We start from the raw sequence: 27,797 nt of genomic DNA on the forward strand, positions 1-27,797 counted from the left end.
GCTTAACCCTCCGCAGCGCGGCGCGCCCCCCAAGCCTAACCCCTAGCCTGCATGTCAGCTCCGGTGGGAATGGGGTTGCCGGGAGAGGATCGGGCCCAGCGGATGGCACGGGGGCCACTTTGAGGCGTATGAAGTAGATGTCTGTCCTCAGTGTCCGTCCTCTTGCCCCCATCCCTGCGTGGAACCGATTAATCCCAGTATGGGTTTCGATCCCTCTTCTCCCGTCCGCGTCCCCCGGCCCCCCTCCAAGGTCTCTACCCCAGACGTAGCCTCCACTCTCCCCGGGACGCCGGCCCGAGGGCCCAAAAGAAGCCAAGTGGGGTCCGGTTTTCACACTTTTATTGTAAAGCTCGGGAATAATTACACGGGTCTTTCATTGACAGCTCAGCAAACAAACCGGAAACGAACCGAACCGGAGGGGTAGGGGAGGTGCCTGCGCATGCTCGCGGCGGGGTGGGGGGGCGGGGGTGGTCAGAGAAAGAGAAAGACAGAGACAGAAATCATTACAAATCGACGGGATTGTGCTCGCAGCGCCAGGGACGGGGGTGGAGTGGGGGCGGGACGGGAGCCCTTCCCGGGAGGAGCGAGGCGGTGGGAAGTGGCACGAACCAAGAGAAACACGACCCCAGTGTGGGCATCCGATGCGCCCAAAACCCCCCTCCCCGACCCCCGACCCCCAACACACGAGAGAGACACGGCCCCCCTCCCCACTCAGATAACCCGAGGAGACACAGTCTCCCCCTCCCCACGGGCAGACACACCGCCCGGGAACCCCATGGGCGAGACACAGTCCCCCCTCCCAGAGAAGTCCCGCGTGGAGACGCCCCCTAAGAGGCTTTCTCTTGGCCAACACAAGCCAACCAAACACCAGGAGACGGCCCCACACAGGGAAGAAATGGCTCCGGAGGCCGGGCCCTCAGGAGAGAGAGGTATCCCAGAGCCCCTGCGAGAAAAGACAGCCCAGAGCTGCCCAGTCTCATCCGAAGTGCTGCAAGTCAGAGACACCCCTGGGGAAGAGGTGCAGGGAAGGCCAGAAACATCTCTTCCCAGACATGCTTCAGAGATAGCCCCCTTCCCTGGGAAGAGAGATGGCCCAAGACTGACATGCCTTAAGTACTCCGAGAAACCCTGGGAGGACAACAGGCTCCCCAGAGAGCCTGGGTAGCGGGGGAGACATGCTCCCATGGTCCCCAGCGGGAATACATGTCCCCCCCACCCAGAGACTCCCAAGGGGAGAGATAGGGCCTAGGGAGCCCCCAGAGGTGAGGGATGCCCCAGAGACCCTCCCCCGAGGATGTGAGACGCGCTTCAGGGACCCTAGGAGAGAAGTATGTCCCCATATACCCTCCCCCTACCAAGAGACATGCTCTGAAGTAGGAGGTAGGGACAGACTAGGTCCCCTCTAGGAAGACACTGACTGGGTCAGGCTGGGTTTGAGCGGGGTCTCCTCTGGCCAAATGTCGCCTATTTGTACATAAAACTGTACGCGACACAAGGCATTGGGGAAGGGCTTCACAGACCTAGGACCAACAGGCATGGTCCCCAGTGCTGTCACCCATCCCCTGCCCACCTTTGGTTTCACCTCTCAAGTGCCCAGGTGGTGACAGACTCAGTGCCCCAACCCCAACCAGGGGGCTAGGGGCTCTGCCTTTGCCTGTGGGAAGGGCTCCTCCTCTGTGCTTCTCAGCCCTCCCAGCCACCTGGGCCACCCCCTTCCTTCTGGCTTCTCCACTGTGCAAAATGCTCCTCTGCCCTTCCACCCAGTGCGCAGGGGTCTCCGAGACCAGGCCAGGGTGCCCAGGCCACCAGGGGCTTCCAGGGGAAGTCCACTGACCCCAGGAATGCCTCCTGTCTGGACCACCCTCTCCACCAAGCAAATGGGCCTTGTACAATCCTCTTGCCAGAATCTTGACCCCCAGGACCCAGGACAGCCCTCGAGGCCACTGACCCACCAGCGGGGCACCTCACGTTACCAACTGCACCACTATTGCACCTGCCCCGTTTGTGCAGGGGGAAGGGGCTGTCTCTTTAACAAGCCCCAGCCCACTTCCTGGGCCTCCCCCAGGGAAAGGAGCCTTTGGCCAATCCCTAGACCTGGTTGCTGCCACCCCAGGCCACTCTACACCACCCCCCCTCCACCCTCCACTGAAGGGCTGTGTATGCTGGGGCCACGAGCCTAACAAGGCTCTCCTTCCCAGCACTGTTACCCCAAGCCAAGCTAGGGGCACGGAGCAGAGAACAAGGTGATTCTTCAGCCCCCTGGCTTTCAGGGGTGGAGGTGGGGTCTCTGGGGTTACAGGAGTCAAGACTCCAGCAGCACAGCTCCCAAAGGCACCAGACGACCCAGCAGCCTGTACCCACCCCTCCCACCCTCGGGCCACACCCCCAGGCTTAGACTAAGTCAAGCAAGGGCCATACCCTGAGTCTCCAGCCTCCCAGCCTGGGCCCCTGGGGAGCCGGAGAGGTATGGGCCAAGGCAGTGGGGGTTTGTGGAAGGAAGAGGGGCTGAGGCTTTGAGATGGCCACAGTGGGAGATGGGGCCTCTGCAGGATGCCCCTCACACCCTGGCCCCCTGAGGTGAAGAAAAGAATCCCACCTCATCATGGCTGACTGGGCTTCTCTGCCCCCCGATCCCCCCACGCCACGGGACCCCTGACCCTGGCAAAGGGAAGCCCAACTGGAAGAAGGGGGCCTGGAGCCCAGGGTGCCCTAAGGCAGCCCTTCCCACCCCCTGAGATCAAGGCAATGGTGGTTTTACAGGCTGACGGGTCAGTCATGGCAGGGGCTTGGGGGGGGGGGGTGCAGAGCAGAGAGGGGGCAGGGTGCAGGTACCCCCTGTTGGGGGCAGCAACCAGCCACCCCCTGAGCAAACCTTCCTGCTCCCAACTCACCCAACCAGGCCAGAGGCACAGTCTCCCCACCCCCGGCCAGCTGCCCCCCACAGCCTCAGGGCCCCTCCGTGATGCTCGTCTGGATGTGGGGGCCAGCCTGAGCGGGGATCCCCCCCACCCCAGGGCACAGCGCAACAGTTCCAAAAAAATAGAGATTTGTATTCTTAAAAAAAATTAAATAAAAGCCCAGCTCTGCTGATAGGCGAGTGTTCCCCCATCCCCACCCCCACCCCCCTTGTTTCCCTGGCCTGCACCCCCATCCTGCCACAGCCCCAGGGGTATTTACAACATGGAACAATAGAGGCCTGGGGTGGGGGGCACTGCGGCAGGGAAGAGGGGGAGCAGGGCAGGTCTCCCCCCAGAGGGGCCCCCCCAAGACAACACAACATCAACAAGAAAAGTTGCAAATCAGGCAGAAATGGGGACGTCATTCCAAGGTCCTTATATACAGACACTGCATGACCAGTGGGAAGGGGGGGTGCCCGGATGGGACCAGGCATGGGCATGCGGCAGGCAGGTGGGCCAGCCCAGGAGCAGTATAGGAAGACAAGGCCTCCGCCCCACTCCCACCGCCATCCCACCCCACCTTTGGTAACAAAAGCCCTTCAGGGAGCCCCTGGCGGTCAAGAGTTTCCTCTGGGAGTTCCCAGGGAAAGGGGCTCCCCAGTTCAGCCCTGCTGCAGGGCTGGAATGGGGGTGTCCTATGCCCGCCCTGGTTGGCCATGCGGGGCACAACGAGTTAAAAGTGTGCTGCCCACCCTTGACTCTGCCATCTGCCCAAAGTGAGGGGGTGATCCCTGGAAGTCGAGGAACCGGAGCCTAGTCATTGTAGAGGAGCCCTCTTGGGCATCAGCTGGGGGGAGCCCCATAAAGGGGAAGAGGGGGCTCCCTAGGGTTTGGGGGCTGAAGTGAGGGAAGAAGACCTGGACCCTGCATGGGGGAAGGGCCAGTGTGGTCATGAGGCCAGTAACCCCCCCACTCAGGGCCCTGGCCAGGAAGTCCACGCTAGAGGGGTCAGGAGCAGGGGCCCTGGCATGGGCCCACCTGGGAGCTGGCCGGTGGCTGGGGAAGGGATGGCCGGCCGGCCAGAAGGGGGCTCACAGGTAGATCTCGTGCTTGGCCGTCTGGGCAGATGCCGGTGTGGCTGCAGGTGGGAAGTCCGAGGTCTGGGTCAGGGGGATTTCCTCCAAGGTGGCCGAGTCCTTGCAGGAATCATGGCTACTGTGGGAGAAGGCACTGTAGGAGGGCAGGAGGCGCACGGGGGCCGTTTTGGTGTTCCGGTCTTCCGGGGGGCTGGGGCTGCCGGCGCCCGCAGGCTCCTGCCCTCCTCGGTCCTGGTAAGGCACGAAGGTGGAGAGTTTGAGGGCGCTGCTCTTGGTCCGGCGGCTGGGAGATGACTGGCCAGGCATCCAGCACGTGTCGGAGTGGCCAAACTCGCTGCACTCCCGGGTACATGTGCCCGTCATGGCGACGTCAGGCAAAGGGCGCAGGTCTGCAGGGGAGAGCCGGGAGGATGGTCCTCAGGCAGGGCAGCCTCGCAGAGCTCTGCTCCACAGCCTCCCACCAGCGCCTCCATGCCGCCTTGGAACGGGGGTGCACGCCCCTTCCTGCCCACTGAGCTCACAGGCACACACACCCTCAAATAGACACACACCCTCCCACCATCCACCGCAATAGACACACACCCTCCCACCATCCACCGCATGCGTGCTCTCTCACACACACACACAATCTGTCCTTAAATAGACACATTCTTTCCATCCTCACCCACCCTCCAGCTCTCCTCTCACACATCCACCATATCTGCCCTCAGACAGGTGCACAAACACACACCCCATCTACACACTCCGTCATCTATCTCCAGACGGGCTGAAACATGCACATTTACCCTCAGATAGGGGTGAGGAAACCCCCATCCTCATTAAAGACACAATCTCTCTCTCTCTCTACTGCTCTCTCTCCTCTCTCTCTCTCTCTCTCTCTCTCTCTCTCACACACACACACACACACACACACACTCCTACCCTCAGATAGGTGTGGACACACAAATCTACACCAGGCATCTCTATCCTCAGACAAAGGTGGGCACATGCCTCCCTTCTGAGCCCCCTCCAGCCTCACCATGCTCCCAGTTGCCCTGGGACCCCACCCCACACCAGCATAGCAAGGCCCTGCTACAAAGCCAGGGGTTTGCGTAGAAGCACACACTCACATATCCACAAGCACACTCATGCAGCCCCTCCCCGCCTCACTCCGGCCCCTACACCACCCACCACCCCCCTGGCCTTGCCCCGCTCCCTGCCCAGAACACCCATGGGAACAGAAGTTGGCTGTCTGACATCAGCAGTAGCCAGTGTGGTTGCTGGGCTGTGGGGGTCTCCATGGGAACGTCTGGGCCTTGAGTACTTCCTGTCACAGTTGCCCCTGTCCCGCCCTCGCTTGGGGACAGTACCAGGCGGTGCCCCCCCGTCCAGGGATGTGACTGAGCGGCACCACCCTCCCTGGCTTGGCCTCCTGCCAGTGCAAGGTGAGGAGGGGACAGCTCTGTTGTTAACCCCTCCGGGGCTCTTCAGTTCAGGGCAGAGTGGGGGGACCCAACGTGGCACGGAGCAGAGCACGGGCACTGGGTGGGCGGGGCTGGGTGCTGGGCCGAGTCCCACAGACCCCAGACCCCAGAGCAGCTCCCACATACCTGGCAGTCCACCTCAGGGCCTGCTCCGGCCAGCCGGCTCTGCGCGGGCACAAAAAGGACGAGACGGGCGTGAGATCGCACGATGATGGGCAGGGTGGGGATGGAGGGCACTCTGAGACCTGGGGCCTGGGAGGTTAGACAAGAGCCCTGGGCCTGAGGGGTGAGGTGTGAAACTTTTCATCTTGTGGCGGGCTGGGGGAGTTTGGACTGAGGGAGGGGATGAGATCTGAGGAAAGCTCTAAGCTGGAGAGTCTTTCTATCCCAAGGGGAAGCTGATTTAGTCTCCCCACCACGGGCCACCAGAGGTGCCTTCACGCACACACACGCACTACACACACACATTCTAACAACACGCCCCCCATCCATTCCCACGCTGACCTCTGCTCCAGCCCAGATCCCACGTCTGCCATCACCCTCCAAGCCCCGCCCACACAAGCCTTTCCCCTCCCCAGGCCTCCCCACTCCTTCTCCTCAGCCACACCCTCTCCTGCTCCTCCCGACAGGGGATCATCACACCCTTCTCTGGGCTCCTCATAGCATCCAGGGTCCCTTCCCTTTTCTCAAGGCCCTCTGCGCTCTCATTATCTCAGGATCCCCTCAAAGTTCCCTCACCACCACCTGAGCCCTCTGGCCCCCATTCTCAGGGTCTCTGTTCCCAGGAAGCAGAATAAAGTAGTGCTGAATTCAAAGTCTTTGGAGTCAGAGGTGCCTGGGTGTGAATCCCTCCCAGCTCTGTCACTTCCTGTATATGACTTTGGGTAAGTGACTCAACCTCTCTGAGCCTCCGTTTCCCCCACTGTAAAGGGGGCACAATAAAATTCTCAGATCAGAGAGCGGTTGCGAAGGTTAAATGAACGTATACCAGAAAGCACTCAGCACAGTGTTTACTGCTGAATACACGAGAGCTCGAGAGATGGAGGCTACCTCTAAGGTCTCGTCATCACTCACAGGCTTCTACTCATTCCTGGGGTCCCCTCACCGTTCTCGGGGTGCTCCATCTCTCCTATGCTGCCATCGGGGGTGGTGCGCTCATAGTGATCCTCAGGCAGAGCCAGGGGACCGAGTCGGGGCCCCGAGGATGACTTGCTGGACGGCGTCTCGGACTCCTCCAGGCCACTGTCATAGTAACTGTGCTGGGACGGGTCCTGCAGCTCCTGCGCCTGGCTGGTGGCGGAGAAGGTGACTCGGCGGTGAGGTAACTGCAGGGAGAGGGAGTGTCACTGCCAGCCGGCCAGCCTGCGCCACGGGGCCACCACCGCACCGGGCTACAGCCCCAGCCAAGCCCACCCCCAGAGCTCCTAGCCCTCTAGGCCTCAACAGCAACCAGGAAGAGGCCCAGCCCCCTAGCACAGCAGAACCCCCCCAGAAAGCAGAGACCTTACTAGAGGACTGCCCCTTGATTCTAGGTCAGCTCCCCGGACAGCCAGGACCACACACTGGAAGTCCCAACACAGCACAGGCCCCAGTGTTATGATAGCTCCCAGGCCAGCACAATAAGCTTAATCCAGTACAACCACTTGTTAGAGCACAGCTTCCCAGTACTGGCACGGCCTCTGTTTAATTCCAGACAGCCAACACCAAAACAGCACAACACCAGCCAACTCCCCTAATTCCAGCATAGCCTCTAAACACCAGCAAGCCTCCAGTTTTTACAACAGCTCCCTAAAAGCAGGACAGACTCCTAATTCCACAACAGCTCACCAATACCAGAACAGTTCCCTGATTTCCAAATAGCACCCTCCAGACTCCAGCTCCTCACCTGTCTCATTGCTCTGTTAACTTCTCATTGCCTCCAGCCAGTGGGGTGCTAACCTCTTTCTGATCTTCTGTTCCTCACCCCTGGTCTGTAATGCCATAGGCAGGACTCCCTGCTGAGTCCTCACCCACCCAGGTGCCCACCGCGTTCCCCTTCAGAGAGGCCTGGGAGTGGAAAAAGGTGGGAGGGAAGAGGGAAAGGGAGCCTGGGCACCTTGGGGGTGGGGTAGCAGAACACTGGGAACTCCCCAGTCCTCCAGATCAGGAAACAGTATTAACTGGAGCAGGCAGGGCCCAGGAGGACCTGGGCATAGGGGGAGGGGCCCAGCAGACATCAGGGATTCGGAAGGCTGGCTTCTTCGAACGGAGACTCCTTCTAGGAAAGAGGAAGGAGCTTCCGGGAGGGGCCGCTGGCTTGGTAGAGCCAGGATTTAGGAGCTTGGCGCGGGGACTGGGGTGGAGGGAGGGCAACAGGGACATGCTGCTCCCAGACAGCAGCCCTGCCTGCCTGCCATGGGTTGACGATCTGGCAACCTCAGCCTGGCACTCGGTACAACCAACCCATCCCCCAAACACCCACCTGGGACCACCACTGGTTCTCCTGCCAACTGGAAATTAGAAGTTGTGGAGGGCACAGACCCGGGCCCCTGTGGGCCAGGGGTGGGAGCAGCCCAGGCCCAGGGCCCTGCTGACGAGTCTCCAGGCTCCTTCTAATCCTCTAAGACCTTGTGGTGCTTTGTCTTTAAAACTCTCAATAGGAGGTTCTCAAGATGGCCAGAGGAGGGTGTCCCAGGTCTGCAGACCCACCCTCCTGATACCCTACACAATTTCCGTGCCATCCAAGGCAGCTGGGGTAAGGGAGGTTGTCAGCACAGGGAGCTTTGGAGCCGCCTTCCCACCTTGGCTCCCACCCCACCTTCAGGCATAGGCAACCCTTCTTGAGATCCACGTTGGGATCCAAAACACTGAAAGGTCTGGGTGATGACAGACAAGATCCCCAAAACTGACCTGATACTTGGGGCTGGGAGGATGTAAAGGAGCACGTCCACCTGGTGATGGAGTGAATAGGTTCCAGGAGGGTCTGGGAGGCACAGGGCAGTCTGGCTGTTGGGTGTTTTTCTTTCCAGTTTTCTTTTAAGACATTAGCCAGCAGCCCTCCCTCCCTGCAGAACCTGTGCCTGGTAATCCAAGGCTTCAGTCCTGCCTCCTAGGCACATCACTTGGTCTTTTTCCTATGATTCTTTTCTGTAAAATGGAGGGTTGGGTCATACTCAACACTAAATATTCCCTATCATTCTATGACTATCAAATCTTAAAAAGCCTAGATCCAAAATCTCTCTCAGACCCTAGTCCAGAAGTTCTAGACCCTTGCTGGTTATTTCCAATCGGCCGTCCCTATGGACCCTTCAGATTCAACATGCCTGAAACCAAATTCTTTTTCTTTACTCAGTGTCTGCATGGGCAAAGATCTCATCATCCTACCACCCAGATGCAGAAGGATGATATCTATCTGGGGATCCTGGTAGCTCTCCACTCACTCCCCATCCTTATCCCATATCCAATTATCCCTTGAGTCCTGTGGGTCGTTTCTCCAGAAGGTCAGCCTGATCCATCCATCCATCATGCCCTTTTCCACCATCCTTGCTCAGACCTTAGAGGTGCAGTCCTGTACCTTCACCTCTACCCACCTTAAATCCACCATACACTCCAGTAAACTCTCTAAAACTCAGTTCATCCAAAAGTCATGAGCTTTCGGGGCCTCCCACTTCTTCTTAAGGAACTTTTGGCAAAGCATCTATGTCCTCTACAACCTACAGTCTTCCAGTCTCCTGTCTCAGCTCCCTCCTATACCCTCCACTCCAGCCAGAATCCCCTTTCTGCCCTCCCCCTGCCTCCGACTTGGTCACGCTCGCTCACTCCCGCCTCACCTCGGGATTGGCTCAGCCTCCCGTCCAACTCCAGCTCCTCACTTTATGAAGAGCCAGTTCAGGGTTCTCATTCCCCTCCCAGAAGCCCACCCCCATGTCCTATGCATGTTTTCTCATACTATGTGCCTCAAAGAAAGGGAGGGGGCACCATGGTCAAATAAATTTGGAAAACCCAGAGTTACACAAAGTTTAACAGGTTTTCCCTTCTTGCAGGCTTTGCAGAGCCTTTAACAGGTTAATGTGAACTTAGTCTTGGAACCCCTTTTTTATAGCATAACGGAAAACAGCAGACTCTGGCAATCAGATTTCCTGATGATTTGTGTTTGAATTTGACTCCGTCGCTAACTAGTTTTCACTTCTGTAAAATGACCTGCATCACAAAGAGTTATGAGCAGTGGATGAGCTAATTCACATAAAATGCTCAGCATGGTACGTTGCACCTGGTAAGGACTCAAAAAAATGGAAGCAAGTCGTGGCAGAAGTGGTAGAACAAGTTGGGAAGAGCTTTAATATGTGGCAGTTCTCACTGGTGAGAATCGACACCACGATTCTCAACTGCCTCATCTTGTTACTTGTATGTCTTGTAGAAATGTGACCATTTTTCCCTCAAGGTCTAATACTATGCTGAGCACACAGTAGGGATTCAGCCTATGTGTCTTAATGATGACACTGGTGTTGTGGTTTTGTTGTGTTTGAATGTTCAGTGTGGCTCCACGGATGGGTTGGACTGGAGCCGAGTAAGGGATAATCCCTCAGACCTTGAGAAAGAAAAAGAGATTAAGGAGCTAAAGGAACAGAAGAAAGAGAGAGGCGGTAGCAGCAAGGAGAGGAACAAAAGAGAAAGAATGATTGGTCAGGAGCTGCTGGAGGTGACCCTAGAGATGCTTATTTGTCCAAGGGAAACGCATGAAACCAGATTTCACTTCCCCATGCACCACTCCTCCAAAGCCCCTAGGAGTTTTTACTTTGGGGATACCCCGGGGCATTGGGGAGTTTGTGGACGGAATCAGAGCAGAGAGCTGGCACCCTGGACCTCCTGGGAGTGTCTCAAGCCTCTTCAGTCACCATGGAGACAGGTTGCCTCTGGCCTCAGAGACTCCCCCAGGACCTGAGGCCCCTCACCCAGACTTTAGCCTCCTCCTCAGGCACAGCCAGAGACAGGGCAGACCCAGGAGAGCAAGAAGTGAGAGACGGAGAGAGAGAGAGTGAGTGAGAGCTAGCAGCTCAGGGTGGCCAGAGCAAGGAGCTGAAGGAAGGGAAGGGAGGGGGCCGGATAGGGCGCCTCAGCCCTGGTCAGCAGTGGGGATACGGAGCAGGTCAGTCCATAGCACTGGGGGACATCCTCCCCTCTCCCTGGGTCCTCCCTCCCGGCAGCCCAGACTGGTGACCATGGTGGGAAGACACAGGGCAGAGCAGGCTAATTGCTGGGTGTTGAGCGGTATTGGGATGAATAGGCTGGGAAAAGGACTTGGGACGATCTTACCTCGAGGGAAGGTGCCTGGTATAATTAAGAGGTTCTCTGCCTTCACCTGAGGCAGCCAGGCTGCACTCCACCCCCACCAGCTGCTCTGGTCTGAGCTCTGTTGGGAGATGCTCCGATGTGCACAAATGGGAAAGGTCAAGTCTCAGCCAGCAGAGAAAGGGCAGGACTTGGGTGCATCTCCATCCGCTTTCTTGGTAAAGGGTGCCATTCCCAGGGAGGTCTCACAAACGTGAGGGAAGGGGACACTGCTGGACAGCTCCATTTGAAGCCTGCTCAGAAAGCACTTCCCCCAATCATGGACATGGTCATGGTGGGGCGGCGGGGGGACCTGGTCAATTAAGATAGGGTTGGGGCAGAGGGGCAGGTCTGGGACGGGGGAAGGGACAAAGAGCAGGGATGGGGAAAGTGAGGCAGGACATCGGACAAAGGGCTGTTTCCAGTCTCTCTCGCTCCTTCTCTCAGTTCCAGGAAAATAAGAAGCCAAAACTCCAAAAATAGAGAACTTTATTATCAGGGTGAAGTGTTTGGGGCTGGGGGAGGGGAACTGGGGCCCAGCCCCAGGAGTCTGGGGTGGGGAAGAGGGTGACACACAGTACACAGAGAAGGCACAAGTGGGGAGGCCCCCTTCCCTGACAGAGCGTCCACCTGGTTACCCACCAGGACCCCAGGTCTCCCCCTTTCCCCTCTAGAGAAGCACCCATGGCTGGTCTCGGACAGAGACCCACGTTTGTAGGAGACTTCTTCTCCATTTCCCTCCCCGCTTCTGCCTCCAAACCCTTCTGCTCACCTACCCATCAGTCCCCACCTGCAGGACCCAGCGGGTGGTCCAGTGTCCCAGAATGTGACAAGCCACAGGCCTCTCCCAGTGCGGAGCGGGGGAGGGGGGGACACGGAGCACACCCTCAGTTTGCATTCGGCCCGACCCTCCAAGCCTGGGTGAGGCAGCAGGGTCATCAGTGGTCCCAGCATCCCCCGATCTTTGGCTCCACCTCCCACCACCGACTTGGGCTGGTGAGCACGGCAGGCCCGAGACACCAGCTCTGTTACTCCCACACCTCGGTCCAGATGGCCCCGTGGTAGGGGTGGGGTGGGGGCCGGGGTATGCTGAGCTTCAAGGGCTGGCCTACCTGCTTGCTGGGGTATTTGGGGGGGTTGGTGCGGTAGCTGTAGTCGGAGTACTGCTCAGAGCCCGTGGACGTCGTGTCCCCAGTGCCTACGAAAGTGTTGGCTGGTGGCAGGTCCTGCACCACCTGGTGCTTCTTGGAGGCGGAGGGTGACTGGGGCTGCAGCTGGATGGAAGGCAGTGGGGAATTAGAGCGATAGTGGCGGCCGAGGTCAGGGCTGCCTGGTGGGTAGTTGAGGGGCAGGTGGATGCGGGGGCTGTCCCCAGGGGCATCGCTCATCAGGTTGAACTTGAGGGATTTCTGCAGCCCGGCCTCATCCTCGTCCTCCACCGGCTTCACGGGCTTGGGAGACTTGCTCTTCTTGCCCTTGCTTTTGTTTCCCTTGGAAACTTTGCTGCTGGGCTTGGGGGCATACAGGTCCTTGGTCTCCTTCTTGCCAGCCTGGTAGCCACTCTTGGCCTCCCGTTGCCGGCAGTAGCGCACGAGCACGGCCAGGGCGATGAGCAAGGCCACGGCCACGACACCCGCCACCACGCCAAACAGGATGTTGCCGCGCTGCTTGGAGCGCTCGTATTCCGGATCCCCAGCAATGTCGATGTCCAGCGGCGTGTCCAGGCTGTGGCCCAGCAGGGTCTCCAGCAAGGTGCGGTTGGCCAGGGTGTCATTGACATACAGGTGGACCAAGGCTGTGCCAGAGCGAGGGGGCTTGCCGCGGTCAGTGACCTTCACCACTAAGCGGTGCAGCCCGTGGTGGCGCCGCTCAAGCTCCTTTTCCAGGGTGATGGCGCCGGAATGCGACCCAATCTGGAAGAGTCCGTAAGGGTTGCCGCCGGCGATGCTATAGGTCAGCTCAGCGTTGACACCAGAGTCAATGTCCTCAGCTGTCACCTGGCTGACCGTCTCGCCCAGACGGGTCTGGGGGGTCAGCAGCCGGTGGGAGGTGTTGGAAGGGGCGGTGATAAAGGGCGCATTGTCATTCTCATCCAGCACGTTGATGGTGACGCCAACGTAGGCCGAGCGAGGTGGGACGCCGCCGTCCACCGCCTTCAGCTGGAAGGTATAGGTGCTCTGCTGCTCCCGATCGAAGCTCAGGCTGGAGAGGATGGTGCCCGTGCCGTTCTGGATAACAAAATCACCATTGTCCTGCTCCACCGTGAGCTGCACCCGGGCGTTCTCCCCCTTGTCCCCATCAATGACCGTCACCATGCCCACTGGACTCAGCGCCGGCATGTTCTCCATCACTGAGAAGTTGTAGCCACTCAGCATGAACTTGGGGTCATTGTCATTGCAGTCCAGCACGTTGACAAGGACGGTGGCTGTGCCCTGGAGGCTGGGGCTGCCCCGGTCGGCTGCCACCACCTTCAACTCGTAGCTTTCCCTCTGTTCCCTATCAAGGGATGTCTTCACCCGGATCTCTCCAGTCTCAGGTGAGATGGTGAAGAGGCCCTTGGCAGCCGGCTCAGGCTCCAGAGAGTAAACCAGCTCAGCATTGGAGCCCGAGTCGGCATCACTGGCAGTGACCTCGGCGACCACTTCACCTGGCTTGTTGTTTTCTGGGAAGGCGACCTCAGTGACGCTCTGGGTGAAGACAGGTGCATTGTCATTGACATCCACCACCTGCACCTTGAGGGAGTTGGTGCTCGAGAGTGGGGGGTTGCCAGAGTCCACGGCCACAATCTCGATGGTGTAGTCTTTGACCTTCTCATAGTCGAGCGGGGTGGTGGTCTGCAGGAAGTACTTCTTCTTGCTGTCACTTCCCGTCTCACTGGCCTGGCGGAGCTGGAAGGGCACGTCACCTGCCACCACACAGGTGACAGCTGCGTTTTCTCCCTCATCTCGGTCAGATACCTGCACCAGGGCCACAGCTGTCTCTTCTGCCACGTCCTCTGAGATGTTAGCCATCCCGTCTTGGTGAGTCACCAGCCCTATGCCCCGGATCTCAATGGTGGGGGCATTGTCGTTCACGTCCTTCACGGTCACCACCACTTGGGCTCGGGCACTCTTGGGGTTGGTGCCTCGGTCCTTGGCAAGCACCGAGAAGCGCAGGGTGCTTAGGTCCTCACGGTCCACGGGGCCCTGCACAGTGATAAGTCCCGTGTTCCTGTCCAGTCTCAGAAGACGCCTCACAACCTCGGGCACCTGGTGGAACGTGTAGTCGATCTCTGCGTTGGCACCTTGGTCAGAGTCATTGGCCTTCACCTACAGGGCAGGGGGAAGAAACAAGGAAAACGGGGCTGGGTTAGTTTGGCGATAAATTAAGCGACACATTTCTGCCTTTCCAACGAGCACGGCAGACGCAACTAATCTAACAAGGCACCCTTTCCAAAAGCAGCACATGCATGCCCTGCCCTTTTCCCAATCCTGACACTTTGGCATATATTACGGATCTCTTTCCCTGAAGAGCACAGATACAGCCCACAAATCCTCAGTGGTGCTACAAGCTACTACTAGAGATGGGACAGGGCAGAACTGAACTCTACTTATCTCTCCTATACTAGACCACCCAAATATGGGGATGAGGATCCAATTAGCAGCTAGGGCAGCCCTTCCACCCGATTAAACTGGCCTTCAAACCCTTCCGAAGAGCTGGAAAGGTGTGAGTAGTAGAGATGGTGTGTATGCGTGACATATGTGTGCAACATGCATGCATGCACACACACGTGTTGTGATTACGTGAGAAGGTATGTTTATGCACGTGTCTACTGGCACACGAATGGAGACCCACGTGCCCCTCTGGAGGCCACAGGTGAGGGGATTTCTTTTTTGAAAGGAGCCAGGTAGGGATGTGGGTCAGAGGGAGCCCGCCAGGCCAGGTCACTACACTCTGTCAAAACCGGGGAAACCTGTTTCATCTCTCTTCCCCTCCCATGGCTGGCGCTGGCTAGGCATCAACTTGAGGAATCCAGCCGAGCCTGCGGCCAGGAGGGAGGGGCTGGTGCAGCCCACAGAGCCTGCTGGCAGCGGGCTGGGCTCCCAGCATCACACAATGAACTGTCTGTCCCTTTGCAGTGGGCGCATCCTTCCACGCCAAGGCCGACACACACTCGGCCCAAGTCTATACAAACATGGGTGGTAATGGGGCAACAGGAGCCAGTTGGGAACGGTCATGAGGTAGCACTAGTCAGGGAGCAACAAGAGGGATGGAGTTAGGTCACAGCCCAACAGAATGTGATGGCAGTGCGGGCGGGGGCGGGGGAGGAGGGGGTAGGGGGTAGACAGGATAGGCGCCACTTGGCAGAGTCTCTGGGGAGCAGAGCAAGAGTCCTAGGTTCAAATCCCAGCTCTGCCACTTCCCAACTATGAGGCCTTGGGCCAATTATTTAACATCCTCAAGCCTCAGTCTACAAATGTGTAAAATGGGGATAATGATAGAACCTACTTAATGGGGGTGTGGTGAGGATTAAATGGGATGATAAGTGTAAAAATGCCTAACACTGCCTGGCACATGGCAAGCGCTCCCTAGATAGCATTTATCCCTCTTTTTGTCCATCCAGCTCTGAAAATCGGTGCTGACACAGTATTGGGCATTGCACCTAGCAGGCCCTCAGGCCACTGCTAGTCTCCTTTCCTTCCCATCAGGATTTTTTTGTCAGTGAAAACACTGGTGAGCTACCTGGTCTCTGCTCACCCCTCTAATGGTTTCTCCTCGCCCCTCCATCCCCCTGTTCCCCCAGTCTGTCACCAACTTTTTCATTATGATCCCCACTGTCTCCCTGTCTCTAAACTGGTCACCCACCTCCTTGTCTGCCTCTCTTGCCATCTCACCTCTCTGTCTCTGTCTCTGAGTCTTGACTTCTGTCTCTCTTTTCCTCCCATCTTGCTCAGTTCTCCTTCTGCCTCTTTCCCACTGCTGGCTCTCTCCCATCCTCTCTTTTCTGCTCTGTCTACCCGTAGCCTTGTCTCTGCCCCATTCTCCTGCGTCATCCCACTTCCCAGCTCTTACACACATGGGCTCTGAAGCCAAACTGTTGGATGTGGCCAAGGTGGAATCTGAACACATCAGGTGGGGGTTACCAGGCAAGTTTCCTAATCTCTGTGGGCTCAGTTCCCCATCTGCAAAATGGGGATAATGCTTACATTGTACTGTGGAGATTAAATGATATAATACACATAATGTATTCAGAACAGTACCTGGCACCTAGGCTATGAGTATTCGCCATCCCCGACTGTCTGTCTCCCTTTTCTTTCTCAGTCTCTCTTCTACAGGTTCCAGTCCACCAGCCTCTAAAAAAAGGCCCAAACTCCTCCCCGTGCCCTGCTTCAGCTTGAGGACTTGGGATGAAGGGTTTCCCAGGACGGGTGATGGTGAGCCCTCCTCAGCTTCCTCATACCAGAGACAGACAGCTTCAGCCCATGGGGAAGGAGAAAGGAGCTGGGGCTGGCAGGAGGCCAGGGCTGAGATGACAGTGGGAGATACGCCCACCTGTCTGCAGGGACGCTTTCTTTGCTCTCTCCCAGGCCCTGACCCCACCAAGCTGCCCAGCCCCTGGGGCAGTTCCCATCGAGAGGGGTGTTGAGAGCTTCAGCAGAGCCCACCGACCCCCCCTACTGTGCCCAGCACCCCACACCCATGGGTACCCTGTGCCTAGGGGAGGAGGTGGGTGTACAGACATCTGTGTACAGTTTTCTAGAATTCTGAGGACTCACCTGGCTAAAAGGATCTCTTGTGACTGTCAGGGATGGGCAAAGCAAGGCTCTGTCCTCCAGCCTCAGGAAACTCGCATGTGGCTAAAGGGCCCCTGGTTGGGAAGACATTCTCATCTCTGGAGAGATTCTACTTGGACAAAAGGCGGTTCACTTGTTCCAGCTCAGCTCACTTGGCTGGGGAGAAGGATATCGTTTGACTTGGGAGGGGGTTTCACTTTGCAGAGGTTTCTCCAGCTCGAGTCTGCCTCGGGGATGGGGGGATCACTGTTCATATGCTATGTCACTGTCACCTGAATAGCTTGACAGAGGAAAGTAAATCCCCTGCTGGGGTGTGGTGGGCTTGTGGGAAGGTCTCACCAGGCGGGGGCTGGGGAAAAGAGATCTCACCACAACATCTTGGCCATCTTGCCCTTAAGTGAAGGGAACTCTCACGAGGTTGGGGTAGGCTCCCATTTCTAAATGTGGGTCACCCTGACAGTTAGATGGAGGGGCCTCTCACCTGGATGACTGAGTGTCCTATGGGGCTGTTCTCAGACAGCTCAGCCTCGTAGGACGGCCGCTCGAACTTGGGGGCATTGTCATTGGTGTCGAGCACAGTGACCCGCAGCAGGGCGCTGCTGGCGCGTGGGGGGTTGCCACCATCCTGCACCTTGATAGTGAGGTCATAAGAGTCCAAGCGCTCCCGGTCCAGGTTGCCCATCACGATGAGCTGCGGCTGCTTTCCGTCCTGGTCCTCTGCCACCTGCAGCTTAAAGAGCCCCTGGGCCTCGGGCCCCACCTGCAGCTCATAGGATGCCACACCGTTGGGGCCAGCATCGCGGTCCGAAGCCACTGGGATGGAGAAGAGTGAGCCATTGTTGGTGTTCTCGGGAATGGGCAGCGTGATGACTGGTGAGGCGAAGTTGGGCGTGTTGTCATTGATGTCCTGGACCTCTATCTGGCCCTCTAGCAGCCGGGGGCTGCCATTCTGCACGAGGTCCGTGATAGACACCTCAAACTCCAGGATGCAGGGCTCACCAGGGAGCTGGTTCTGGCATTCTCGGAGCCCCTCGCGGTCGATAGAGGTCTCCGTGGTAAAGATGTCGCCTGTCTTGCCGTCCACCCGCAGGTACGGGGCGCCTACTTCTAGTTTGTATAGGTGGCCCACGTCTGGAAAACCGTAATCGGCTGCGAGGCTCCCAATGAGGGTGTTGGGCGGTTGCTCCTCTGGCACCTTGTACACCACCCGAGTGGCGTGGCCTGGGGACGGAGCCAGCAGCAGCAGAAGGGCCAGCAGCAAGGCAGGCGGCAGCAACCGTTGCCCCCCAGGGCCTGGGCTGCGCCTCAGGGACCCCATCCGGGCAGGCTCCAGAATCAGGAGGGCTGTACGCGAGGGAGACAAAACAGGGGGTCAGCTGCGAGGAGGGCCCAGGCCCTGGGGGCTGCCCAGAGCCAGCCCCTGACTCCCCCTCTGCCACCTACACACTGATCTCCCAGGAGAGATCTGCCCTAGTACAGAGCCCAGAACCCTGAGTCTCACCCACAGCTGGTGTAGCAGCGGTGTCTGCCCCAGCTGGAGGAGCAGGTCTAGAGCAGTTCCTGCCCAAGGAACGCCCTGACCCACCTGACACTCCCTCCCTCCCTCCCTGCTCTCTACTCTGTGCTTTGCCCAACACCTCCTTCTCAGCAGCATCCTGCCATAGTCACCCATGCTAATTACCCTGATACTGAGATAGGGAGAGACAGCAAGTGGAAGGGCGAGACCAGGGGCAACCCCCCACCCCCCCACCCCCACATACAAGGTAGGAGAGAGCCGCAGGTACCCTCACGTTCCCCAGACCCCGGATCGTCAGCTGCCCACACTGAGGGCCACTCACGTTGGCTGCAGGGAGAAGGGATGATGTCACGTTCCTCTCCCTTCTGAGATGCCAAGTCAGTGTACGCACAGGAGGTAGGACATCTCAGATCCCTTTCTCCTGGCAGTAATCACCCTAGTGCCCAATGTCCCCGCCCTTGTGAAGGGCCAACTTGGACTGGGCACCAGTCAAGGCTTGAAAACGGTTAGGGCTGTGGAGTAGGTGTTAGCCCTCCCCGAGCCCCTTCCAAACAAACATGCCCCTGGGCACTCACACCTGTGTGTACACACACAGCTCCCGGGGCTCCTCTACCCTCCCTCTCCACCAGGGTGGGGGACGGCGGGGAGGAGAGACACGGGCAGGTAAGTGGAAGAAGAGAGTAGACGTCAAGACTGGGGTCAGGACTGTGGTCAGAGCTGACTAGCCCTGGAATTGGCATTGGGAGCTGCCCCAGCCTATCCTTAGCAACTAGGAGCCCAGCAGGTCTAACTGGGACAGAGCTGCCAATAACACCAGTAGCCTTGCCCTGACCGCTCACTCCCCATACCCCTGCTCAGTCTCTCAGTGAACATCTGGCCCCTCCCCCGCTTAATCGGTCCAGTCCCATCTCATACCTGCCTCTCCCCGCCCACCCCCAAATCCTTCCAGTTAGAGCCCTGTATGCCCCAGCCAACCACAAGCTGCACCGCCATCACCACAAGAGCCTGCTTCTTCTGCCCATCTCCCCCAGCTTTGAGCTGTGCATCAGCAGACCCCAGCCAGACCCTCCAGCTAAGTCCCAGTCTTGACTCCCTCCTCCTCTCCAGCACTACCACGACCACGGCCAGCCCTTCTATTCAAATCCAAAATCTTCAGCCCAGTATTTTCAGCAGAGGCTCAGGCTCAATCTTCCTTCCCTAGCTCCTGGAGCACGTGCCCCATACCTGGAAATCCCACCCCAGGCCCTGTCACAGGCCACACCCACCCCACTGAAGGCAGGTTCTGGTCACCCAGGAAGCCTTCCCAGGCCTCCTCAGCCCTCGGTGACCTCTCCTTCCTCCAACTCACAGCCACTTATTGTGTGTCTCAATCCCATGGCAATGAATCACTGTGCAGCCTGGGACACCGCCCGCCCGTGTTGTTCAATCCCAGTTATTGTGCACTTATTCCTGTGTTCTCTGCACTTATTCCTCTCTGAGCATCCCGAAGGAAGGGACAGGGCTCCCTACACTCATCCCCCAGCCCCCACCCATTCACCTTCACAGAGCTGGGCATACTATAGGTGCTCATTCGTGCATTCAGTGAGCGTTTATTGGGCACTTACAACATTCCAGGCGCTATCCTGGGCAGTGGGACACAGCGGCGAACAAGATAGATGCAATCTGTCATTGTGGAGCTGACAGTGGTTCTAACTCAAGGACTATTTGTCACTTTTGTTGGGCTGTACCCATTTGACAGATGTAAGGCAGCAGGGTGGAGAAGAGCAGGGAATGTGACATCAGACAGCCTGAGGCAAACCCCAGCTGCCCACTTTCTGACTGCGTGAGCTGGAGCAATTGACTTAGAGCCTCAGTTTCCTTATCTGTAAAATGGGGATAATACTACCTCTTTCCTAGGGAGTCTGAGATCATGTGGGCTAAATGCCTAGCACAGTGAGTATTCAACAAATGCTCCCTCAAAGCACTCACAGTTGCAGTTAGGTAGCTGTTTGGGAAATAACCTGTGAGTTGTTTCTCTTTCCTATGAGACGGTGAGTGGAGACTGGGAGGGCCTCTGCTCTGTTTACATCCTCAGGGCCTTGCCCTGGACCCTGCACACCGTAGGTACTCAGTAACAGCTCATGAATGACTGTGATTACTTCACCTCTCAGGCTCAGCCTATCCTGGAACTTTCTGTATGGTCACTGCTTGTTTTCTTGCCCAATTTCCCTACTCCACTGAGAACTCCCTGGGGTCTGATTTAATCCTTCTCTGTGTAGGTCCCTAGCAGACTCTCAGCAAATGGTCATTGAATGCAGATTCCTTACACAAGCATAGCCCCTCCCAGGTCACTCCTCGCACTAATAGGCTCAACGCCTGTGAGGCTGTTATCAGATTAGTGTGTGTGTTTGCTCTCAGCTGCAATCTTAATCTCTTTAAAGGAGGGAGGAATCTATCTGATGCTCTATTTGGACCCACCCTCCAGCCATTTCCCCTCTCTCTGCATGGACCTGGCACTGGGCTCATCTTACCAACAAGCCTCAACCCAAACACACCTGTCTCCAAAGAACCTCATTCCCTTCTGGGCGCCTTGTCCTGCCCTCCCTTGCACAGCACACACACGACATGGGATCACTGTGAGCACCGATTCCGTGCGGAAGTCTTGGCGGGGTGGGGGTTACTTGGGAGTTACCCTAAACATGACAAAGAGGAGAAATAAAGCAGTGCCGGCCTGCCTCCACTCCCTCCCTCCAGATCAACGGTTTGTAACCTTTTTGGGTCACATTCCCCTTTACGTATTTTATGAAACCACACCGCAGATTTTTCCAAGAAAAATGAACACTTAGAAATTTTGGCTACAAATTCAGAGGTCCGTGGTCTGGCACCGTCAGGGTGACTTTCATTTGTAGCCGCTCTAAGAGCTACAGATTAAGCACTGACCTTGGGGGCTTCCTTCCCCATCTGGGGTCACAACCAGGGGCTCTAACCCCTCAGGCCTTCCAGGCAGCACAAACGTAGCATGCTTGTGACACATTCCCCCCCTCCCCCCTCCCCACGCCTGCCCCCTAACTCTCATACACATTCTCTCACTCACCCTGTCACCCTTAGGGGTCAGGAAAGGATTGTGGCATCTAACTTCTGAGTTGGGAAGAAAACCAAAAGGGAATATCCAAGGCAAGCAAGGTTGGGGGCGGGGAGGGGGCGCGGTTTCCTGGGAGGAAGGTGGAATTTGGGGGGGAAATGGGGTTGGGGGAGGGTTGCCCAGAGTAGGTTGCCCAATAAGAGCTGAAGAGAGTTTAGGCTCTTTTAAGCACCTGGAGAGTTCCTTTAAAATGAGTATTATCTGGCTCCACCCTTAGGAATTCTCATTCTGGAAGAGGGACCTGGAGAAACCCCCAGGCAGCAAGGTGGAGGCAGCAAGGGTCAGGAACCTTTTGGGAACAACTTTGAGGTACTCTAGGTCTTTGGAGTTAAGAAAGAAGCATAGATTCTATTATCGTCACCTTTATTACCATCATCACTCTCCTCACTATCACCATCGACCCAACTAACACTCCCCGAGAGATTTCACTACATTTACATCCATTTCCCATCGAATCCTCCCAACCCACTGAAATGGGTACTATTTATTATTAATTTATGGCTCCCCATAATACAGATGATAAAACTGAGGCTCAAAAATAATAATTGCCTTAGGTCACAGAAGTAGTAAGCAGAAGAGTTGGGATTTGAGAAATAAGAATGCCTCCTCACTGAATTGGGAAAAGGCTGGATGGGGGAAGGCAAATCAGTGGTTGTTATGTACCACCCCTGTCACCCCCCCTCCCTGCCCCCGCCAACACACACACACACACACACACACACACACACACACACACACAATCCCTGGGCTGCCAAACCTGCAGGGCAAGGAGTGAAAGAGAAAGAGAGAGCCTAGGGTTCAAGGTCCAAAGGAACCCAGGCCTCCCAGGATGCAGAGAGAGAGACAGAACAGCCAGGAGTGGCAGTGCGGCAGCCTTTCCTACCCCCTGCTCCCACCCACCATCCCTGAACTTTGTCCTGGTGGTTGGTTGCTGGGAGTCCTTAGTCCCAGACAGCAGCCTTTGAAACGATTAGTGCCTTATCTGCCCTTCCCTAGGCATTGGCTGCCTTCCCAGCAGGGGTGTCCCCACCTCCACCTAACGACACTGGGCACCCAGGACCCTGAGAAGCCAGAGCCTCAGTAGGGGCAGTGACTCATTCTTCTCAGGCCAGAGGAGCACAGTGAGGAGTGAGGGGGCAGAGTCCAGGGAAGGGCAAGGAAAACGCCATCTGTGTCAACATCTGGGGAGGAAGGAGAACAGTGCTGAGGGTTCACCTGGAACCTTCATTGACAGTCCACCTCGGGGACCAGGGGCTATTTCCTGCTGAATGCTGTGGCCAGAGAGGAAACATACAGGGGCAGACATCACTGTCCCAGAGGCCAGGTCAGCCCTGACCCTCACTCCTGCACTGTTACACAACAGTCACCACCACTGTGGGCACAAATCACCAAGGGACACAGCAAACATCTGGGAGAAGAGGGTAAGCAAGCTGGGCTGTGTGGGGTGGAGCTGTTCAGAGGCTTCCCACAGTGAATAAGTGCACAGCCCTCAGCTCCTCTCCCTTCTTTTTCACAACCCTCTGTTAGCCTCTGCAGGGTTTCCAGGCACCTGCATTCTTGAGTCAGACTGTCAGGGTTCAAACCCTGGTTCCACCACTTCCTAGCTGTGTGACCTTGGCCAAGTGACTTTACCTCTCTGAACATATTTCCATATTGTGAAATGGAAATAATCCTGCCTCTTGAAGTTATTTGGGAGGATTAAATGAGAGCCGATGCATTAAGGTCTATTACGTTGTAAAGGACAGATAGCTTTCCATCACCGAAGACAGCACTTGATTTCCAACATCAGGCAAACAGCAGGTGCTCATTGGTTCAATAAATAAATGAGCCAATCCCCTGCCAGTTGGGAAGACCTATGAAGGCAAGGATGGTGTCTGTCTTACTACAGTACTGCATCCTCATCACCCACCATGGGCCCTAGCAGACAGTAGGTGCTCAATACATGGTTGAAAGAATCTCTCTCTGCAGCACCAACTATCCTCTCTCACGGTAGGGGCAGACCTCACCCGTATCAGAAGGGCCTCCTCCTTTCCCATCTCCTCTCCCCCCCAGCCTTGACTCCTGCTCAGCTCCTCCCCCCACCCTTGCAGACCTTCTCCTGACCCTTCCACCCACACTCCGCGGCAGTTAGCTCACCATCTCTACCTAGCCCAGCTCCCCTGACCAAGTAGCCACAGCAGCAGCCCGTCTTCCAGGAGGACGCCTTACCAGCAAGACCCCCCCTTTCCAGCTGAAATCCCTTTTGGAATTGGGGATTGGGTGGGAGGGAAGGGAAGAAACTAAATGCAGCCAGAACTGAAACCGGACCTGCTCCCCTACCACCCCGCCCCTGGCAGTCTCTGGAGGCTCCTCTCATCCCTCTCTCCTCGATTCCACGACATCCCCTGGTCTGGTCGTAATTACACATTTCAATCCTCCCAGACCGCCACGTCAAGAAAGTAACACCCATCCACCCCACACACACCTAGACCTCTGGGCTGTCACAAACACCTTCTGCGCGCTCTCCTTCCTGGCAGCTACCAAGGGTTGGCCCAGAGCAGGTAATGGAAGGCTCTCGGCGTTTTCCGGCACGACGTCCTGGACTCTGCCGGCCGTGGCAGACCTCAGCCTACACCGCCGCGGTCAGCGGGCGCTCCCCGTACACCTCCTGCGCGCGGGGTATCTCCTCCCAGAGGACGCGGGAGAGTGTGTCGGGGGAGGTGGGACGGCGGCTGTTCTCCGCCAGCCTCCGGCTCGGCCGGCCCCACCCCACCCCCACCTTCAGCAGGGAGACGCCGGGCCTTCCCGAGCTCAGGGCGAGGCGCGAGCGCGGCGCGGTGAGAACGCGCCTCACCGGCGTGTCCCTGGTGCCCCCAGCCCCAGGGGCCGCCGCGGGGACTCCCTCCTCCTCCGCCTCTCGGGCCTCAGCCTAGGGACCCCCGCAAGCCGGCGTCGTCTAGAGCCGCGCAGCGGGCGCAGTGAGGGGGCGGGGAGGGAGCCAGCGCCGGAATCACAAAGCAGCGAGCCCGGCCCGGAGGAGAAATTCTCGTAAAACGGACCCTCTAGCGGAAAAAGGGGGCTTTGCCCCACTCTCAATCGTCAAAGACCTCAAAGCAGCCCCGAATATTTCCTGCTAGAAGGAATGGTCTCCGACCACTGCTGAAAAACTGAGGCCAGAAGTCTGGGCTCCCGAGGGTAGCTGCGGGGGGGGGAAGGGGTGCGAGTCCTTCTCGCCTGCCGGTTGTGCTCCTGCGCGTGCCGCGCGCGTGCCCTCCTGGTCCCAGGGCCTTGCCCGCACACACGACTCTGGCCTGCAGCCGGGACCCGGCGGAGAGGACGCCCAGGTGTGAGAAGGACACAGGTGTGTGGGCCCCAGGTGTGCTGGGGATCCAGGTGGTTTGGAGAACGAAGCTAAATGGTCCGAAGAGGGTCGCAAACACCGCCCAAGGCTTGCACCCTCTGCAAAGGGACCTAGGGCCCTGGAGCTCCGGGGAGGAGGGGTTGGCGCGGGCTGCCAGGTCCAGCTCGTTCCGGGAATTCCCGGCCGGCCGGCCCCGGAGTGGGGGTGGGGAGGCGCCAGCGGGGAAGCAGGTCCGGCCAGTCCCTAGGGTTCCCGCTGGGCCGAAATTTACACTCACTGTACGGCGCTAAGGGGAAACGGGCTCTAGGGGCTCTCCGGGTGGCCCGGCGGCTTCCCCTGACGGAATCTGGCCTCCGAGGGTGAGGGACAGAGCGTGTATGCTTGTGTGTATACGCTGCAAGGTGTAATGTGACACTGTTGGTGGAAGGTGTGTGTGACACCCAGTGTTAAGATGTGTGAAGCAGTAGATTCTGTGTTTGTGACCGTGAGGCGCTGCTGTGGGTGCCACTTGCTGTGTTAGGGCGTGTGCCGTCAAGGAGTGTGCTGAAACACTGGGTTCTGTGTTTATGGGTGCAGTCGAGGGGTGCAAGCGAGACATGTGTTGTGTACCTGTGTTCTGGCCAAGGAGTGTAACATAATTTATGTTAGGGTGTGTGCCTTAAAGGAATATGTGTGTGCGGGGCTGGGTTTTGAGTGTTCATCTGGAGAACTGTGGTCGTGACACTCGTATGTGCGGGCATGAGATTGCTTTTGTGTGTCCATGTCGCCGAATGTCACACCCGGTTGTGTTTTGTTGCTTTGTATGGCCACGGGTTGTGTGTCCGTGCTGCTGAGCGTGCAGAAGCTGAAGCAGATTCTAAGCTACTGACGGTGCCCCAGTGGGCGCTGGTGTGCGGGAGGTATGCCTGTGTGCACATATGTATGTATGTGTGTACATATGTCCGTGGTCTGGCCCTCCGGGTGCCCGCGGGGAGCTGGAAGCGCCTGAGTGATCCGAGCTGGTCGCCCAACAAGTGTGTGTGTGTGTGTGTGTGTGTATGTGTGTGCGCGCGCGCGCGTTGTGAACGAGGGTCCTTGCTTGCTACATCCTCGGGGACGGCCCCCCTTCCAACTGGGGGCTTTGGGCTTGCCCCAGGCCATCTCCATCCCTCGCGCGGCTGGAGCCCCCCTATCCCCGCAGCTCCAAGCGCTCCGGGGTGCAGGGCGCCCAGGCTGGAGCCCAGTCCAGCACCCGCTCTCCTCGCTCGGCTATTTGCGGCGGACCTTGGAGGCCAGGGTGCCCCAGCCGCAACCCCAACAGCCCCCACCTCAGCCCCGGTGCGCTGAGCACCGACCGGGCCCCCGTGGCCTCGCTCGGCCGAGTGCCCCTCCCTCGGCTCCTGCCGGCCATGGCCGCTCCCGGCCGGGAGCCACCACCGCCTCCACCGCCACCGATCCTTACCCGCCTGTGGGCAGCGCAGGCCGCGGGCCCTGCAGTCCATGAGCCGCCACCGGCCCCGGCCCGGGCTGCGGCTCGGCACGGCACGGCTCTGGCTGGCGCTGCGGTTCAGGCTCGGCTCCGGCTGGCTTTGGGCACAGCAGCCCCGGCGGCTTCGCGTCCGCGCCGCGCTCCCGCTCCCCGAGTGTGTGAGGCGGCGGTGGTGGCGGCAGCGGTGGCGGAGCCAACGGCGAACGGAGAGCACAGCCGGGCCCGCCCCCTCCCTCCCGCCCCCTCCCTCCCCCTCCCTCCCGGCCCGCCCGCCTGCCTCCCTCCCGCCTCCCTGCCCCCTCCCCCGCCCAACACGGCCGGGAGGTGGAGCTCGGGACCGCTCTGGTCCTGCTGGGAGGGGACCCCAGCACCGCTCCCCAAAGCCAGGACCCCTTTGGCTATCTCTCCCCTACCCGAGGCCCGTATACACAGACCGTCCCCCTCCCTGGCTCTTCAGTTTACACTTATCCCACCCGTGCCCCCATCTGGGACCCCTCCCGAATTCCTTTCCTAACCTCACTCAAACACCTGTCCCCTACCCTGCCCCCCTGGGAAGTGGAGGCACGGGAAATGTCTCCCCCGGTGCCTTCTTTTCTGGGCATCTGCTCCTCCAGATCCACCTTCTTCCCGCCCAGACCCCCAGATCACCCCGAATGGCCCTCCCTTCTCACTGCGCTCAGGGGAAGTCCACCCCTCCCCCTCTGGCCGAAGCCGCAGAGTGGTCAGCGTCGGTGGCCGCAGCAAGTCTTGGGGGTGGGGCTATGGAGGGGACCGTGCGAGGGAGAGGGTAACGGGCCCCGGGGGGCTCCTCTAGAATGAGGACTGGGGAGATGTACAAGTGTGAGGATGAGGTAACGCGCCTAAGCTCGGGCTATTAGAGGGTCCCTCAATCACCTGCCCTCTGGGCGGCATGGAGCTGTGACCCCGACACATTTACCAGTGACATACACACATTCACACAGTCACATGGGTTCCTACCCCGCGAAGCCAAGCAGTGTCACGGCCTGTGTCACACGCCCTCGCAGTGCCACACGCTCCCTGTCACAATCACACCGAGTCACACACTGTGTCACACGCAGTGTCTCACACACTCAATACTCAGTTTCTCCCACTCAGTTTTGGCTCTCTGGCGCCATCTAGAGGTGTCTGAGCAGCCTGGGAACTCCTTTTCCTTCGCTCAGGGTTTGGTACCCCAGGCTTTCAAGTGCCCCAGTCTAATACGACCTCCAGCTTTTGCCACTTATAAGCCAACGCAGTGGGTTCCAGGCCAGAAGAGTGAGAAAGACTGTCCCTGGTAAGGCCTGGAACTGGGTGTGCAGAGGCCTAATATGGGATGACTGGGCCTCTATTTGCCATAGCCTCTGACTACCCTATCCACAGGCATTTTCCCATCCCTACCACTCCTCTATCCCTTGTCTCTTTCCTCTGCTTCCTCCCCTTCTGACACCTGTATTCTCTGTGGAACACTCTTCAGGGTAAGGGTGGGCTCTCGGGCCAGCTGAGGGCTGCCCAAGATCTCTCCGAGAGCAGCTCCCCTCCAACTCCCTTTCTGGCCTGGGCCCTGCTCTAGTCTGCACTCTCAGACCTCAGCCCCGGAATCCAAGATGTGGTGCTCTGGGTACGAGATGGGGTGAGCTAGTGAAAGGAGGATCTGTCCTATAGGTGGTTTCTCCCGGTCCCCTGCAAAACTCATATGCTCCGCATCACTGAGCACAACTCCAAGGGAGGAATCAGTGGCCCAGAGACAAGAAATCTTCCACAGAGGAGCTGCCCCAGCTTCCCTGCCCCCAGCCTGTGCCCGCTGCCCACTGCAG

The 27,797-nt window shown here is 58.1% G+C and overlaps 1 protein-coding gene across 7 annotated transcripts; it reads right to left on the reverse strand.

The window, feature by feature from the left end:
* Positions 1-322: 322 nt before the first annotated feature.
* On the reverse strand, positions 323-26,978 carry PCDH1 (protocadherin 1). Of its 7 annotated transcripts, XM_067732082.1 has the most exons (6): positions 25,957-26,175; positions 17,020-17,882; positions 11,877-14,072; positions 6,563-6,782; positions 5,584-5,622; positions 4,250-4,383 (listed from the first exon to the last, which is right to left on the reverse strand). In XM_067732082.1, exons 1-5 carry the CDS (start codon positions 25,994-25,996, stop codon positions 5,597-5,599), a joined length of 3,345 nt encoding a protein of 1,114 aa, XP_067588183.1. In that variant the 5' UTR covers positions 25,997-26,175; the 3' UTR covers positions 4,250-4,383; positions 5,584-5,596. The 7 variants fall into 7 exon arrangements, 5 of the variants coding, with proteins under 5 accessions (XP_067588182.1, XP_067588178.1, XP_067588179.1 ...); XM_067732081.1 differs by lacking the exons at positions 5,584-5,622; positions 25,957-26,175 and adding an exon at positions 26,962-26,978 and having other exon boundaries at positions 323-4,383; XM_067732077.1 differs by lacking the exon at positions 5,584-5,622 and having other exon boundaries at positions 323-4,383.
* Between the last annotated feature and the right edge of the window lie 819 nt (positions 26,979-27,797).

This window comes from Pseudorca crassidens, chromosome 3, assembly GCF_039906515.1.
Source record: "Pseudorca crassidens isolate mPseCra1 chromosome 3, mPseCra1.hap1, whole genome shotgun sequence".
In the NCBI taxonomy this organism is placed as follows: Eukaryota; Metazoa; Chordata; class Mammalia; order Artiodactyla; family Delphinidae; genus Pseudorca; species Pseudorca crassidens.